At 38.0% G+C, this 19,244-nt stretch overlaps 1 protein-coding gene across 1 annotated transcript; it reads left to right on the top strand.

The window, feature by feature from the left end:
- Positions 1–31: 31 nt before the first annotated feature.
- LOC134540406 (ATP synthase subunit d, mitochondrial) lies at positions 32–5,617 on the top strand. Its single transcript, XM_063383129.1, has 4 exons — positions 32–240; positions 325–493; positions 4,737–4,874; positions 5,414–5,617. The coding sequence occupies exons 1-4, from the start codon at positions 113–115 to the stop codon at positions 5,510–5,512; spliced, it is 534 nt and encodes a 177-aa protein (XP_063239199.1). The 5' UTR covers positions 32–112; the 3' UTR covers positions 5,513–5,617.
- Positions 5,618–19,244: the final 13,627 nt, after the last annotated feature.

The raw sequence follows: 19,244 nt of genomic DNA, 5'->3' as shown, positions 1-19,244 counted from the left end.
ATTTTCGGCTGTTTCCGTACGAACTAGTTTCGTCTGCTCTTTAACGTCTGCCATCTTGACCAAGGGCTAGTGGCGAGGAGCAGAACTTAGTTACAACGTTAAGTAGTAAATAATGGCATCAGTAGCAAGAAGGATAAAAGCATCATCAATAAATTGGGCCGCAATAGCTGAAAGAGTCCCTGAGAATCAGAAATCGCAGTATTTAGCTTTCAAAGCAAAATCAGATGGGTACTTACGAAGGTAAGAACGGATCGTTGTTTTATAATTTCTGTAACTACACATTTATTTGCAGATGTAATGATTTTACGAATTCATTAATTATAGGATGCTTTCTCAACCAGAAGAGCCACCGAAAATCGACTGGGCGTTTTACAAAACAAGTGTAGCTGTGCCAGGAATGGTAGAAGATTTTCAGAAGAAGTACGATGCATTGAAAATACCGTACCCAGCCGATAATTTAACCCCACAAATTGAAGCACAAAAACAAGAAGCCGTAAGTTATTTGTTAACATATTAATTTAGCACATTTTTCTATTACGTGTCTTCGGGATCGTCAGAGACTGAGAATAAGTTAGCTTCGAATCCTGGATTCATTTCCAAAGAGGTACCATAGTTACAATACCGTACCTAACATAAAAATCGGTTAACTCAACAAAAGACGTTGCTGAAATACAGGCCTAACTGAAATTGTTAAATATTGATGCAACTTAACCTTCAAATTGCAAAATTATGGACATAAATATGTGTATACCTACAATGTCACTCTGGTCGTGTGTGTTTGATCTGTCTATTGATTTATACCTCCATCGCGGAATAAATTGCCAAGTCCAGGACGCCTTAAAATTTAAAACCGACTTTCTACGTTATGCACGCTTAGTACACATTAACGTACACACATGTGAGGTGAATCTCGCAAGATCAAAGGCACCTTAAAAAAATACAGAGTAGGTAGCCAAGAAGTTGATACACTGGATTACACCCACATGTGTGTACGTTAAGGTGTAGTAAGCGTGTATAATATAGAAAGTCGGTTTTAAAATTTAAGCTATCCTGGACTTGGCAGTTTATACCGCGATGGAGATGTAAATCACTAGGTTGATGGCACCTTAAAAAAAAAACCAAGTAGGTAGCCACGAAGCTAATAGACTGGATTACACCCACATGTGTGTACGTTAATGTGTACTAAGCGTGCATAACATAGAAAGTCTGTTTTAAATTTTAAGGCGTCCTGGCCTTGGCAATTTATTCCGCGATGGAGGTATAAATCAATAGCAAGATCACACACACACACACCAAGGTGACATTGTAGGTTAAGTTTCATCAATGTTTTACAATTACGTTACAGATTATATATATGTGTGTGTGTGTAAATATTTATGTAATTGGAAGGTTAAGTTACATCAATATTTAACAATTTCAGTTAGGCCTGTATTGCACCAACATCTTTCATTGAGTTACCCGATTTTTATGGTAAAGTATTGTAACTATGGTACCTCTTGGGAAATAAATCCAGGATTCGAAGCTACCTTATTCTCAGTTCGTCAGAGGGGGCAAAGTCACTGGGCACGGTCTCTTGTTTGAAAAAGGGGGGCGGGAAATTGAGTTTCGCGATTATATTTAGTGGTTGGGTTTACCCTAGTATAAATAATAATAAAATTCTCGACCCTTGTTAGCGTAATTCTTGTTCTTCATTCAGGTTTATTCTTTTTCAATGATGATGAGCAGTTTTGCTAATTATGACATTGGTTCCAACCCAACGCTGGAACGTACTTAGTGTGCAACCCAATTCCAAATTACTCAGGGATCCCTCAGTCACCCAGAGAACCAGTGGTAGGGTCGTAGCCTAACCCACCCCTACTAGCTCTAAGGCTAGCACCAGTGCAATACTCAGATCATTTTAGGGAAGGGAACCCATGGTGGATCTGCTGTAAGCATTAGAGCGACCACTGCCAACAAGGACTAACTCCAAATGATCCAGTGCTGTAGAGATGCTTTCTTTGATATGTGTATCATCCCATGGTACTCCTAGGTTTCAGGGCACTAGTGGGCAGTTGCCCACTCGTTACGGATGCACCATTGTTACCAGGGAACCGTTACTTTGAGGCAAGAGTGCTAAACTGCAGGTTAAGAGTGCGAGCATAGGCTCACCTCGGCTAGTTGACCGTAATAGAACAGAAATTACAATAGACTCAAGCAACTTCATAGGAAACCATAAAAGTTATGCGATTTGAACATCACATTTGCAGTTATGGCCACAGTAACATTTTCTGGCTTTAAGGTTTTTTTTTTGTTTCAATTGTAAGTTTAAAATCATTGTACATTAAATAATAGGGAGGGGACCTAACAATTTAGTGGCCTCCGCTTCTGTGTCATTGTAGATTGGGCTTAAGTGGAATTTGCAAAGTGATATTTGCAGAAAGAGGAAGGAAGGCAGGCATTTGGTGCTAAACATGGATTACATTGGGCTAGTTATCGATAATGTAAACCATTCCATATAAAAATAAAATTATAATATAACTTATGAGCACGTATAGAAGGAGCTAGAGATGTTAGTTTTCCAGTAAAATAGTTTTGGGAAAATTTTCTGCAAAACCATTACACTTTCACTAAAACAAACAGTGAAATTTTATCAAAATTTTTACACAAAAACAATTAAATAAAAAAATACAATACAATGTAATGCTACTTCTACCAACTGATAGGAACAAAAAGTTATTGGTTAAAGGGTTCCCAATCTGCAGAAAATATATTATTGCCTAATGTAGGTACATAAACCTACCTGTCAGTATTGGAAAAAAAGAAAAATGTTCCAAAAATATGTTTTATTTTTTAAGCAAATTTTTGAATGGATATTTTCCCAGTCACATCTCTAGTTTAAGCATTCCAAAGGACTAGGTTCACATCCTGGTATGACCATCCTGATGCCTTTTCATGTTCAAGGTGTTACTGTCTCAAATGACCTCGCTTTTTTTGTGACGTAAGCCCAAAAATAATGTAACACTTGACATGCACACATGTGCACACAATTTTTGCCAACTATTTGCTTGGAAACCTGGTATGTGTATTTTAGCAGCTTGTTTGTAAGGTGAATCAACCAAGAAAAAAATATCTATTTTTTGTTTCCACTAGATGGATACTTTATTTCCTAGTGGAAATACTAGCAGTAAAGGTAATTATTACTGAAAGTAATATATAACAATTTTTTGAAATTTCATTTGTTTACTTCTTGGCAGTTTTTTTTCTAATCACTGTAAAAAAATTAAGCAATGTTAAATTACTTTCCAGTAGCATGTTAAAGGTGTATGTCCATTTCCAGGTCATTATTTTACTTTTGTTGAACTGTAGACTTTTTGAGTGGCCGAACTTCAACAAAATGGAAAATATATATATAATGCATATGTTTTGCATAATTAGCTGATTAAGTTAAATTTTTAACTTTTTTGTGCAGTATGGATAAGGATAACCAAATGAAATCAATAAAATAAAATTTTTGGAATTAAAGGTAATGATGGTGGCTGCTGTGTGATATAGTACAAAATTCTTTCAAAAAATTTATAAAATTTTATTTATTTTGCAAAATACAAAAAAAATTCTAATGATTGAAAGGTCTAGTAAAATTAAGGTTTTTTTTTTATAGAAAAAAAATCACATAGCAGCTAGTAAGGTTGACTTCAAACCTTAAAAGTTCGTTTTAGTTTCATTCTCCTTTTGCATACTGCACAAAAACATAAAAATGCAATTTTGCCAGCTATTTATGCGAAAAGTATGAACTATATGTTTTATTTATTTTGTGAAACTTCAGCCACTCAGTGTTCGCAAGTTTTAACAGTGTGAAATATTCATATAAAATAATGACTTGGAATAGGACATTACACTTTTGATGGAAGAGTACGACGTTCAATAATTCCGTTATACAAAGTGAAATTAAGATGATTGACATTATATATAGCAGAGTTTAATTTATTCTAAATGGTGTTTTCTTATCATAATAATGAAGTTTTTGCATAAGAGTGGCTAACCTCTGCTAAATGTAGAATCAAATCTGGAACTGTGTTTTAAATTTGAGTGGTTGTAAGTTGTTGCAAAGGTGTGATATATAATGTTTCTTTGTATTTTATAGCATTGGTGATTGTCTGATTTCTTAAATACATTTCCAAGTTAGTTTTTCTTACAAGTTGGCAATGTTACAAAATTGAACGTAAGTTGTGCAAGGTCAACTACATTAATTAAACATCTTAAAAAATTAATGTATTTGAACTTTGCTGTGCCTTTTACAAAATGATTAATAAAACTTCCATAAATGAAAATGCATTTCAAGATTCTTTTGGGTGGGCTCCTCTCAATAATTACTGCTCTTTTGATTTATTTTTTGTATGTGATGCACACATAAACAGAGTAAGTTGTGCTGACATGCAAGAAATTAAAGATTGCATCATTGCATGTATGTGGCTTGCCAAAATATTGAGCGCATGTCAAATTTTCATTGTGCCACAATCCACAAAGGATATTATATAGACTGATAGGTTTATTAATAAAATAAGTCAACTGTACCTCAACCTTTATTTATTGAGTTGTTAGTAGCACATTGTATGTGTTTAATGCAATAGTAATGTGAAGTTCAATGACTTAAAATACAAAGTCTTATGTATTATTTGCTGGTGAACTGTATTTCTGTAAGAGCCATGTGGCCTTGTGTTAGCTCAACTGAATGCAGTTGCTGTGCATCTGTTTCTCAGGCAAAAGAGGTAAAGGAGTACATAAATGCTTCCAACGCTCGCATTGCCAGCTACGAGGCAGAGCTGGCGAAAATCCGGGCTATGCTTCCGTTCGAGATGATGACAATGGAAGACTTCAGGGATGCTTATCCCGATCAGGTATCTGTCATTGCGTGATTATTTGTGGGTGAAGCAGTCAGAGGTGTGACTGAACAACCAACTGACCAGTCACTGGAAAATATTTGCAGGGAATCATCAGTATTTCCGCAGGCCTGAGGAGGGGATACATCCCCCTACCCCTGAAATCCTAACAAATCTCTCATTCCCACCAACAAAAGGAAATTATTTCAAAGCAAAAGTGGGTGAACAGTTCCTATCAACTCCCTCCTTCCCCAAATTAAATTCTCCATACGCTCCTGAATGTAACTACAGTCTACACTGAGTACTTCTTACATGAATTTGCATCATATACCTTAAGTTTTCCATGACAAAATAGTTTGGGAAGTGTAACACACAAAATATAGATCCTACCCTTTAAATTGAAACATTGGCATCAGATATAACATTGCTTTCTATTTTTCAAATGTTTCTGGGAGGATCAAGTGCACGTGAAATTAATAGCACAGAAATGCAAGATGTTGTCTCATAATGGCCGAGAGTAAGCGAGGACACTGCCCTGAGAGACATGGTTGTTCCAGGCTCTGGACCCCCTGAACAGGCCCACGTTCTGGCCCCACGAGCCGGAGGACCAGCCGGACTACGAGGAGGAGACCCCACAGGCCGAGGCCAAGCACTAGTGCCTTCGTCGACGATATTGTAGTGTGTAGCTGGGTACTCAAGCACGTGTGTCCATGTGAAAACTGTTAGCCTTGTATAGTTCAAATAAAGAGATAATTCGTTTAGAGGTTTTGGTGGTTCATGTGCATCATGTATGAGAGAAAATAAATGATGCAGTACTACTATCATAGAGATACCATACAGTGCAGAAAGAAATGTTTTTTTGAAAATAGGGAGAATTATAATTGTTCCTACCCTTTGGGCAGTTAATATTCATTATATAATGTTATTGATTCTGCCCATCATGAAAAAGAGAAAATTCTTATTGAGTAGTGGTAGGAAGTTAATTTAAGAATCCTACTAATATTATAAACGTGAAAGTTTGTAAGTATGGATGTTTGTTACTCTTTCACGTAAAAACTACTGAATGGATTTTAATGAAACTTTACAATAATATACATAGCTTATACATCAGAATAACACACAGGCTACATATTAATATGAAATTCCATCCTTAAGGGAGTGAAAAAGTGAAAATTTCATTTTTTAACAGAAAAAATCATAGTTCATAGACATACAAATAGTGAGTAAGTGTCATTTCTCTATGTGTGCCACACGATCATACACATAGTAAGGTCTTGCAAATTAATATTTTTCTCCTTGGTGAGACCAGTCCGCTTAGTGGAGCTCGCAGCGGCTAGCAAAATAAAGGCGCTAATAACAGTTTTGTTCTTAACTTCGTCAATAGATTAAGTTGCCTTGAATTTTAAACGCACCATCGTTTGATGCGTTTGCCATGTCTTTAATTTTAGTTTGTTTGTGCCGTATGCGTTCCTATACCATTCATCCGATTGCGATGCAATTTTGGTGATTTGTTATGTGCATGCCCATGAAGGTTACTGATACAGTATAACTATTTTTCAATAGTTGGAGCACGAATCGTGTCAAAAAATGTGTTTATTTCATATTATATAACGGCACTTTGTCTGTTTTTGTTGTATAAGTGCGCACGCATAATACAATTTATTTCAATATAAAAGAGATAGTGATATATATGTGGAGTGAGATAGAGACGGAGAGATAAGTTGAGATAGAGCTAGGTATAGAGAATGAAATGGGTTAGAAAAAGATATATATCTATAGATGTATAGAGCTATATAGAAACTTATATATAGAAGATATAGAGATAGTGGGAAGTATATATGTATGTAGATATAGAGATGGATACATAGATTTAAAGAGATGAATAGATATATATATATATATATATATATTATATATGTATATATGTATATATATATATAGATGGATATATATATATATAGATGGATATAGATGATTTGTATATGTGGAACTACTTCAAACATATTACAAAACAAAACTGAATGAGGCATTGCTAGGGGCCTGTTCTTTTCGCGATCGTGATTAAACGACGATAAACGCGAAATCACCGTTAAATACAATTTTTACGCGAAATCGCCATAACACAGGGTTTTTACACGAAATTTTGTATTAAAACGCGAAATCGCAGTGTTTTTAAGCGAAATTTAAATCTGGGTAAAAGACTTGTCTCGTCAATGGTAAACAAACACCGCAACACGGCTGCTACTGAACATTAATCATAAATGCACTAAAGCAAACAAAAGCTTACACACGCTCACGTTATAATGTTAAACCCAAACATATACTGTAATAAATATAGTTTAAAAAACTAAAGAAACATGCTTTTAAAGATTATCAAACTAAAAAGTAAAAAATAATTTTAAAATTTAATTTATGACAATAGTATATAAGCAATACTAGTATAAATGAGAAAAAAGCTTGAGGCGCTTTGTGCCATATTTTTTGTATATTAAGCGCCCCATGCTTTTTTCTCATTTATACTAGTATTGCTTATATACTATTGTCATAAATTAAATTTTAAAATTATTTTTTACTTTTTAGTTTGATAATCTTTAAAAGCATGTTTCTTTAGTTTTTTAAACTATATTTATTTTTAACTTTTTAGTTTGATATTCTTTAAAAGCATGTTTTTTTAGTTTTTTAAACTATATTTATGTATAATTATCATAGGGAAATGAGTTACCGACACTACCTATTACCATCTGAGATAACTATTTGGAGTTGCAACGTCACAAAGAAATGGTAAAGTCTCTCCGAATAATTTACAGTTAGATGTATGGATATAATCTTAGAATTTACCGGAAAAAAAAAAAAATTTTCGGCGTGGCCTGGAGTAGAACCCACGATCGCTGAATCCGAAATCTAACGTCACAGAAGTCGCGCGCCTTAGACCGCTCGGCTAACGAGCGTAATAAAATTGGTGGGACATTTTACAATCATGAGACACTCACTCTTAGTCAAAAGAGTTACAGACGGACAGACAATCATTTACAGTTAGATGTATGGATATAATCTTAAAAATTTACCGGAAAAAAAAAAAACATTTTTTTTTTCGGCGTGGTTAAGCAAGCTGAAAGGCTAGCACAGAGGAAGGAACAATTGAAACTGGTAAAAGTATGTGCTTTGCAAGAAAAGAAAACTTAGTCGAAAGAGTTACAGACGGACAGACAAACATACAGGTGAAGCTAATATAAAGCATGTAAAAATACGCAAAACTACGGCGTTTATATTCCTTTCCGGCATAATGTTTGGATATGTAAGACAAACATACGAAGTTTTAAAGCGTACGCACACCGCTCGGGGCACTGACGTCAGCTTGGAACAATGACACCGGATAAATACAAAAGCAAGCAGATGATTGGGCGAACGGTGTTTGGAACAGCCTTACATGAGTGGCCATATCACGTCAGCCAAGGGCGCTGGCATATAGTTGGAACAGCGTCGTAGTATCTAGCAGATTATCGGGCGAACCAGGCACAAGCATTTTAAATCGCGCCAAAAAGCGGAAAAATGTAAACAAACATTAATTTTCAAATGGTGTGACGATGATTAGTTGGCCAACAGTTTTTATAGATTTTGTTGAGTCGTTACCATAACGATGAATGTCAAAATTGACCACAACGCCGAAATAACAACTGAATGAATTTGTGTGTGTTTCTTAAATGTACCTTAACGCCGAAATACCACAATCAAACCTAACCTAACCTAGTCTAACCTTTGTGGCAACCCTGTAATGACATTTTTCGGCGTTGTGGTACACAGCAGTTTTCTAGCTGTCGTCGTTGTGATCAATTCACTATTCAATTTCGGCGTTGTTTTGCGTCCTCGATTTTGTTAAAGGGATTAATAGTTTTCCAGATTAGTTTATGGGAACAACTAATAAACAGTGTCTAAATCAAAAGTTTGTCATAATATATGTAACCTATTTGTTTAGGGTATCCAGTAATGAGTAGGTTCAAGTAAAATTATTTAACTTGAATAATTTCAGATATATTTACGGTAACACACACTTTTTTTTTTTTTTTTAGTTTTTAGCACCGCTTTTGTGTTTTTAAGTGAATTTTAGCACCGCTTTTGTGTTTTAAAGTGAATTTTAACACCGCTTGTAATTTTTAATGACGAAATCTGACAATTTTATTTACCACTTTCAGGGGGCCTTAGGCATTGCAATACAGGCCGAGCATTGGCTAGATAATGGAATCTTTTCAATATTAGTAATCTCTTATTTTTCAGCTTTTTTCTATATTTCTTTATAAAGTCTAAATTACATACAGACCAGGTATACAACTATAAACTGGCAGAACGTCTGTCTGGATCTGAAAGTGATATAAGTAAATTAATTTTCACGCTTTATATTCAAATTAAGAAGACAATTAGGTACTAACTACATCCGATTTCGAAAAAGGTCCCCTTCACGCTGTGTTCAGTCCGGGCAACGCCGGGTATTGCAGCTAGTACATACATAATATGAAGTTAATTAATTTTAATTTCAATAAACCATGTAGTTTAGTTGCCAGTTAATGTGTGGTGCATCATGTCTATACTATTTTACTAACTTGGGTAATGTGTACTGGTATCTTCATGTCCTATCCATAATTCACAAGCACATGCCCACCTTGTAAAATATGTCCCATGTATTAACTCATCTTTAAAATATTGCTTTCTACATATAATATATGAAACACTCTGTTACGAGAACTTGGGTCTTCATTAGCATGCACAGGCTGTGGAATTAGGTTATATGATTGTTGATCTCACTCATCAGTTTAAATTAAATATATATATATATATATATATATATGTTTAAATTAAATATATATATATATATCCTGTATTCTATTTCTGAAATGTAAAATTAAAACTACACCTAGAGCATAAAGGTTTTGTAAGTTTTCAAGTGTGTATGCCCACACGTATAATTTACAGTTAAATTCAGATAAGTAATTCTTAGAGACCCCGAAAAATGGTGAAGCACGATATTCCCAAAATAACGCGAAAATTTGATACTATAAACAAATTTTGCGACTTTCCTTTGATTTTGACATAGTCGCGAAATTCTCAGTTTTATGCATGAAATTCACGCTCATTAGCACAAAATGATGTCCTTATGTCGCAAGTTCTATTTATTTACGCCATCATAAACATAGGCGTGAAATAAACACAGGCTGAAAGACTAGTACCGTGATGTTATCTTCGTTTTGACACGTTACTGAAATCCACGTATTTTATTACTCTGTTTAGGGAAGCCTAAAACTCGCGTAGTTTCGGTTCCCTACAAGAATTTCCGAAGTTTTGCGTTTTGGTATTAACGCCACGTCAGCTGCTAAATCAGAAGTTTCCAATGAAAACAAGCATGTTGTGACTAACATAGGGTAACCAAACGTCCCGTAAAAACGGGATTGTCCCATTTTTTAAGGATTGTACACGGGGTCCCGAAAAAGTCTCCCGGGACGCCTAAATGTCCCATATTTACGTTGGGTTGATGATACACTTTTGTCGCGCCTCTCCTCGGGCCGTCTTCCCCTCTCCTAGACTGATGAAATCCATTTTAGTTACCTTGTTTAATTATGTTTTTAAGTATATGTCATAATACTTATAATAAATAAGTATATTCACTGCAAAGTTGTTGTTTTTATTTATTATACACCTCACAATTTAAATTAAATAACATATTCATAGGTAAATTGAAAAAGATTTATAGGTATCAAATTAGCAAAAAGAAAGGGCATGTTTCAATGATTACGTCTCGATGGAGGCCCCTCGGACCCCCCTTAGCTGGAGGGTATCGCCCCCAAACCCTCCTTGGATGTGTCCCGTTTTTTTTAATTTCAATTTTTGAGAGAAATCCGAATTTGTATCTGTTTACAAGCAGTAAATATTGCCATCGCAAAGGAAAACAAAATGTACCAAATGTCAACAAACGATATAGGCGCACTACCAACATAACAAAATTGACTACAGTTTTCGTGTTTTGAATGGTCGTTTCTGCCGCAAGGCGCACTGGTGTCGAGGTTTCGAACCTACTTTAATCGCATGAAACCAGAGAAAAGTAAATTGACCAGATGGAACATAAACACATCGTTTAGTTGAGGGGTTTGAAGTCTTGGCTGGAGCGGTAAGGGGGAAGGTCTGCCATATTGCTTAGTGAATAATATCGTTGATTTCACCATTTGATTACATTGCGAGTAGTTGAAAGTTTGTTAATTTATGTATCGTTAATTTGGTTTTTGAGTGTTGTAGGTGAATCTGTTGTAATTTCTCAAAAGTTTGGTTGTTTTAGAAGTAGAATGTGTGATTTTGAACCAGTGTGCCAATCTGTAAAGCTTAATATATTATGGCTTCAGTAGCGTAGCTAGGATTTCTATTCGTTTTGGGGGGGTGGGGGGGGGCAATCTTTCGTCATTCGCCCGTCCTCTAAAAAATGGGGGGGGGGGGGGGGTTCCGGGACTCCTGCCCCGGAAAAAAAATAGAATTTCAAGGTGCAAAATGGTACTATTTAAGCGTTTATCATACCACAAAACAGAATATATAATTAGCAGATAATGCAATATATTTGTCAAAATATTTTTGTCTGAAAATTTTCACTTTTATTTAAATGACCTTCAAAGTACTTTGACGTCGTACCTCCTGTTTATTTAAACAAAAACCCGGGTCACAGCCCTGTCTGCGTCACAATATTCCAGCCATGTGACGCCGTCCCCGCTACCTCTAATTATTTAGACGTGATTTTGTTAGGTTCGTGTTCTCAGGGAAGGTTCGGCCTTGTGGCTAGAGGTAGGGGTCAACGCAGTAGGGCCCCCCGAGCTGTTGTGGCCACTCGGGACGCCTGAATAATAACACAAAACTTCTTCAGATAGTTGGTGAATTTAATACAGCACAGCCCAATACATGGTGCTGCCCGTTCTGGCCGTAACGGTTTGCCCGACGCGACTAGTCACACGCGCAGCTCACTTCCTCAGTGGCGGCTCACGATTCTTATGCGCGTGAGGGGCAGACTCGTATACGTGATGCGAAAGTTACAAAAGACACTCTGACATGGCACACGATATTTTGAAGCACAAACACTACACTAATACCTAGCTCTGGATAAACTGGGCTAGCAACACGTAGGCCCGTGTCTCCGGCGACTCTACGTGGTGTCTAGGTGTGTCCCAGGGACTGAATCGTTATTAAGTTTGGTGGCGCACTGCCGTACGACGGTGATACATAAGCCCTGACATGACGAATTACACTTAGGCGAACAACTATTCCACTAATACATTACACTTGATAAACTGGGCTAGCAGCACGTAGGCCCGTGTCTCCGGCGACTCTACGTGGTGTCTAGGTGTGTCCCAGGGACTGAATCGTTATTAAGTTTGATGGCACGTGTCGCCTGCTGGCTGCCCCGTGCGGGCCAAAACTAAGTAGCCTGTAGGCTAGGTTGGGCGTGAAGCGCCGACGTTAAACCACATACTCTCCCCACAGTACTTACGTATGACGTAGAACACTCATCTCGGAGCACTGATTGAATTAAGTTAAGTACCTCATGGTAGATTTAGGCCGACCGCGGAACTGTACAAAAGGTTAAAAAGAAATTACACTATTGAAAACTACATGTCGGTGGATGTAAAGGTTGAAGGTTCCGCGTTGCGCGCAGGCTGCCGGCCTGGGTGAGCTCTCGAAGGACACTGACGGTGTCGCCGCGCACGACCCCCCTCCCCCGCCAGCCCTCCCGCGGAAACGTGTGAATTTCGCGGGAAACTGAACCGGCCAGGTTCGGGACAAATCGCACAGTGAAACATGATTTAGCAGAGACTTAAATATTAATTACTGAAAAATAATGTTTAATAAAAACCTGTGGAAAACATAATCAAAATAATTTGTTGTAGTGCGGCGGAAGGATATGCCACACCCGGCCGGATCCTTCCGCCGGCGCAGCACTCGTAGCACGGCGTTCGCCTCGTCGCACGCACTGCACTTTGCTGCGCGCACGGGCGCGTTCGGTGCACACGCTTTTGCGAGACGTTGATGAGGCATAGCGGTCTATGCGACAGAGGAGCATTGGCGGTCGGCGTCACATGGCCCTGGTAGTGCCACCACTCGTCACCAGATGGCAGTGTAAATATAAAGAGACAATGTGTTATAGTTATGTTATATATGTTATTATTGTAAATGCAAAAGATCCAATCTGTGAGAATAAACACCAATACAAAAAATAGTGGAATTATTGGAATACCTCTCTCTCCTCCTCAGCTAGCGACACCTAGTAAGACCGGGGACTTCCTCCTCCCTCTGCCTACCCATCCGCTAGCGACTCTTCGTAGGACCGCGGGCATCCCTCTCTCCCACTACCAACGTTTCCGCTAGTGACTCTACGTGAGACCGCGGGCATTGCTCTCTCCTGCTCCCAGACTTTCCTCTAGCGACTTCTTGTGAGACCGCGGGCACCTTCCTTGTCAGCACGTCCTCGGTCAGCTGCACTGGGCCGAACGGTCCACTCGCGCCTCAGAGTGTGAGGCTGCTTTACCTAAGAGCTGGCGCCGGGCAAACACCACGACTACCAAACGACCGAGCGACGTCCACCCCGTCTCCACATCTTCACCAGAGACGAGGCGGCGACAACTTATACAAATGGTTTGCAAGCAGGAACACTAAAACTAAAATACAATTTCTTTAAACTTAGTCTGTCGACAATAATTACGTGACTTACGTCTCTAATAGTCTAATACATATGTTAAGCAAGTGTTTTCTTAAATCTTAATCAATCCATTGATCTCAATACTCTCATACTATTTTAGCTGCACTGTTTGTCCTGAATATACTTTTTTTTTCTTTTATTGTATCTTTAGAAAGTATACTCGGGACTGCTTTAAAATAATAGCATAGTATATTGGCATTTCAAGTAAAAATTTCTAAACTTATAATCTTATAATAAAAAACATACCTACATTAAATAAAAATCTACATTAAGCAAGGGCTAATGCTTCCTTGGTCAATCGATCACGAAATGCAAATATTACATTAGTTACATACTGTGTAAACACATTGTGCGAACAAATATAACCTAATAATTTTCTCGTATTCATTCATGATACTTAAAAAACTCAGCCCTTAAGAAGTGTATACTAACATTTCAATAACAACCATTTAAACTTTTTAAACATTAAACACTAGGTATCTGAAAAAGTAAAAGATGCACTAAAGAAATAAATTAAGTGCTAATATTTCCATGATAACTAAATCTCAAAACACGTACCTATATACAGTATAGACACCTAAAGTGAACAACTTCTATAATTTACATGTTTTCTCGAATATGTTCATAGTGATTTTATGAAAACTCAATACTTATTTAAAAAAAGTTATCTACAATCTGTCAAAAAATCATCTCAAAGTTGAAAACACCAAACAAAATTTTAAAACTGCTATTAAGAATTTATAACCACGTTCATAATAATTTTAAAGGCCACTCTTTTACTAACCCATCTAAACAAGCAGCATTCTTCTGTTCTTCTTTGAGAATTTCTCAATCAATATATATTCGTTTAATGGTATGCTGCGGTGTATGGATATTAGTGCGAGTCCATTTAGACTGTCTTTACCAGTGCTGTTCCTAAGTTGGTTTTCAGTCTCTTCAGAGTTGAAAAGCTTCTTTCAACTGATGCTGTGGTAACAGGCAGAGAGGCCAGAATTTCCAGAAGTATATGTAAATTTGGAAACAACATTTCTTCGCACTTCTTCATTGCAGTGATTGCGTCCTTCGGTAGCTCATCTTTGGAGTTTTTCCATTTCATTTTCCATAAATCCCACTCACCTTTGAACATGACCTTACTGGTTTTTGTAAGGTCATCAGCATAGAGATTAAAAGCTGTATGTATATCACTGAAACTAGATTTTACAGCATTCATTGGTATGATGAACTGCAATCCTACAATAATATTCTTATGAGATAAGAATCTTTCACTTAGAGATGAACTCATTTCTTCAATATAAGGAATGAAAGTCATCCTCCTGAAGTACTCCTTTGGTGAATTTGCTGAGTAGTTTTCACGATGTTTCTGCCTGCCTACACATCTTGGGATTGCTGGAACCACACCAAGAACATCTGCAAGCTCTAAAGAATCTTTGAAAATATTTTCAAATTCTTCATCACTGTTGCTGCGCATATCAGCTAATTTTAGGCCAACTAACTGAACTTGGCTAAGAGCTGTACCCAGGTCTATGGATTTTCTCTGTAGACATTGGGAGAGTGAACACGTCAGTGAAAGCATTTTCTCGGACTTTAAGACTAATAATGAAGATAAAGTCACAGACACTTTTGTGAAGGATCTGTGCTTCAGCACTTCCTTCCTTGTTTTCGTCGGTGATGTGTTCTAGAGCTTCAATCACATGAAGCAGAGCATTTACAAAAAAGTGAAACTGCTTCGTGCCTTTCTACCCAACGTGTTTCGCAGTACTTCATTAAGCCCGTGTGGTTCAATGGTGAATAATTTAATTTGGTTTTCAGTACATGTGTTCTATGAGGAGAAGCTCTAAAAAAAATTGCACACCTCACTCATAATACCAAAATAATTTCGAATGCATGGGATCTTTGAAGAATTGTTTAGGCAGAGGTTAATGCAATGCGAGGCACAATGAGTATACATTGCCTTCGGGTATTCTTCAGCTATAATAGCTTGAATACCTCGGAATAGGCCTCTCATTGCTGATGCTCCATTGTATCCCTGACCTCTTAGTCTGTTAATATCCAAACCAAGGGAAACCAAATTTTTCTTTATAGTATTTGCTAGTCCAGCCCCACTTACATCATACACGGGAACAAATGACAGAAAATCTTCCCGCAGTTAAATGACTTCTGGATCAACATATCTTATACACAACGAAAATTGCTCTATTCGCCACACGTCATTTGTTTCATCTGCCAGTACCGTGAAGTAATTCGCTTTTAATGCTCAGTTGACAATGGTTTCCTGCAGAGTAGTGCCAATAATACTCATGATCCAATTTTGTACAGTTTGTGCCGGAAATGGGGAATTTCGACAGCCTTTTAAATTTTTACTATAATTTTAAATTAATTTTGGAAATTTTATTTTTTTAATTTTATTTGGTTACAATGGGGCAATTTACTTTTTGTTAGGCCGGTGTACACATTGTGTTTAAACTTTGTGCCAGTAGTCTGAAGCACCTTTCCCAGAGACGTATCTGATATTTTGCAGATCTAATACTTGGCTGGCAACCAGCTTTAAATTTCTCTCGCCTGCAGTCACGTCCCGAGTTTGTAATATTATTTATCTTCATGACCAAAACTGCATAGAGCAGCTTCTGGGCTGCAAGCTGCTACTTCTCAGAGACCTACTGAGAGTAGTAAGTCTTGTCACGAACGGGTATCCTATGGAAGGTTGTTCCCAGCTTCGTTGCGCCTTTTGTTTCCCCCACCCTTCCCCCATAGTTCTGAGAAATCCAGGAGCAGTGACCTGACATGAACTTAGCCAAGAAGATGGCCTATTTCAAGGACCTTCTCCCTGGTCCTAAAGAGACCTCCGCGACACCTAGCGGCAGAAAAAAAGCAACTTCACCCATGGTGGCCAGCGAGCTGAGACTACGCTCGTGACACCTGGCGGCGAGTCAGTTCACTGCCTCCGTTAGTTCCCTTTACGCCGCCAGAGCGCAGCGCCGCTACGCCTGATGGCCCTATGCTTCTTCCTCGCGACCTGTAGAAGTCGATTGTTTGTTGCTTCCTGTACCTGCCGGTAGAGACCGCAGCAGTCACTCTTTGGCGCGAACTACTGAAGTCGTGCGTAAATCCACTCGGGCACCTTCGGAAATTTTTGGCCTAGAACCGAACCTTCCCCCTCCTTTGACCTAGGGCCTCACCGCCCGATTTAATTTGGAGCTTTGTCCGCCATTGGGGCACTCAGTCCTCTGACCTCGGCTACTGACCACGTCTTCTCGGCGCCCTCTGCACTAGGAGGCTTTTCGCGGGAATTGCGAATTTGTGTGCAGAAGAGATGTAGTCAGTTGCTCTAAGGGATGTGATCCCATTTGTTCAGTAGTCGGTCAGTAGTAGAAATTAGTTCAAGTTATGTTTCTGTTGAAAGTTTAAGAATTTTTTTTATTTTTCCTAAATTTTTGGTTTCGTTCGCGCATTCGCGACTTCTCGGTTCGCGGCATCCTGATGTCGGCGCGAGACACCTAGTGAGCTCCGAACTCTACACCCTGTTTGGTGAGTAATCCGGCCTTTTCCCCCACATTCCCGTTTGTTGGCCTTTTGCGCCGACTGTGTATGACTGTCTGGAAGCAGGTCTAATTCGTTTTGAATTTGACTTGGGTTTCAGACAGGGTCGAAGTGCTGGAGAGACAAATTGCTCCCAGCTCGTGGTCCTGCACCTCCACTGTGGGTCACGTTAGAAGAGATGTTTCCGCGACCCGACGTTATCTTTTGAAGTCCCAGGTGGTAATGTAAAATCAACACCCCCCCTTCCTTTTCTAGCTACGAACTACATTAATCGAATGAATAGCCTACCAGCAAACAGTGCTTTCCTCAAGAACATGTAGAATGAATAAAACTAATTATCGATGTAATCATTGGACGAATCAAATTTTGGTGTGATACTTATAAATTTTTGTTTATGTAATTGTTTGTTGTTAAAGTCGAGTATGTGTTGTTATAATAATATCGGGCCGGCCCATTCTCGAAAAACTTAAATATATTGTTAATATTAAATGGGAAACTTACAAATGCCAAATCAAATGAAAAACAGAATTCATTATTTACATTTTTAAATAAAACAAGGAACCTATAGACCGAGCTACTTGTGTAGTGTTAATTTATTTATGATATACCTTCTTTCCTTAAACGATCCACCAGCTCCCAAGTTGCTTGTGTCAGGGAGTTCCAAATTGTCTTGTTCTCCACCTCGTGCCACCTCTGGTCAATAACTTTATTTTTCTTATTAAACTTACCCAGCAAGTTTCCAAGGCCTTTTTTAATCAAAATAATTTAATTTTGAGGCACGAGGGGTGTAACAAGTTGGGCTAGTGTACATAGCATTTCCACTACAGGTTTTGATGTGTTCTTTTAGCACATCATCCCCATGTTTAGCACGATATCGCAACAGTGCTCTGAAGTTGCCATCATTACTGTCTGGTTCTTCAATAGAAAGGCGTCCTGTATCTTTGTGGTCTCTAAGTGCAATTTCTTGTCTGCCACACAACACAATTGTCTGAACAATTTCTGCCAATTTTTTTTTGTTGCTTAAAATCATTTCTTTTGCTTGATTATTTAGCTGAATTTGTATGTCCTCCATTTTACCATCGCAAATTTGAAGAAAGTTACTTACTGATACGCTAGCATCTTTGTGGTATTGGTTGTTTGCATGATTCTGAAAGCATTGGATGACATCCTTCCAGTTGGTGAAAGGGATTTTAACCAGAGAATCAACAGATTGGTGTGATCCTTTACCAGTACCACTACTTAAAGTCGGTCCAAAAAGAACACAAAATTTACAAAATGCCCCCTTTTTTTCATTGGAATATGCTAGGCAGCTGAATCTTTCCAACCAATTAATTTAAAATTCCTTTTTCTATTGTCCTTAAATTGACTTTCTAATTTGTAGTCAACATTTGGAGTCCACGTGTTTTTTAAAACAGCTTCCTTTTCATCTTCGCTTACATTGCGTCTGTCAATGTAACTCCCGATATCATGCTTATTTTGCATTTTTAAACACGCCATTTCAAATGTGCTTTGCTCATCAAGAGATTTTCTATGTTCCAAAGAAGGACCTGAACACTGCAATGTTTATTTTCGTCAGCAGCCTGTACAAAATAAATAAAAAAGACACTTCTGTAGCACTGTCCAATTAAGAGCCCATCTACAATAGTCCGAACCTGTGCGTGGTCCATGTCCTTATCCGAATGTGAGTGACGTCACATTATCTCACCGAAAACTGCCCTGTCCACAATGGCGATGTCTGATGTCCGAATGTATTGATTTCTAAAGTTGTTACCAGAGCGCAATAAATGTGCCAAACCAAATGTTTTTGTTTATTGTTTTGATGCTTTTGTAGTTTGAGATTGAACTCACGAAAGTTGTGGGAGTTCAATATTATATATTTATTCAGTAAGGCAAAGTGGCTCTTCAACACCTCTACAACACCTTCCATTTCCATCAATAACAAAAACAAACACCACGTTTTCAAACGGGAACCGGAAATTCAAATATCGTGAGTGTTCTGTTCTTTTTCTGTGTCCGAAGTACACAGGTTGGGACAAAAAGTTCAAATTGACGAATGTCTTCGGACCAGGTAGGTTCTCACCTTCGCCCACTTGACGCATGACATCAGAGGGTCACGTGGACCAATCAGCGAC

Source organism: Bacillus rossius, chromosome 1 (assembly GCF_032445375.1).
Source record: "Bacillus rossius redtenbacheri isolate Brsri chromosome 1, Brsri_v3, whole genome shotgun sequence".
NCBI classification, from domain to species: domain Eukaryota; kingdom Metazoa; phylum Arthropoda; class Insecta; order Phasmatodea; family Bacillidae; genus Bacillus; species Bacillus rossius.
The sequence above is the reverse complement of the archived record's forward strand: the minus strand, read 5'-3'. Positions and strand labels throughout refer to the sequence as shown.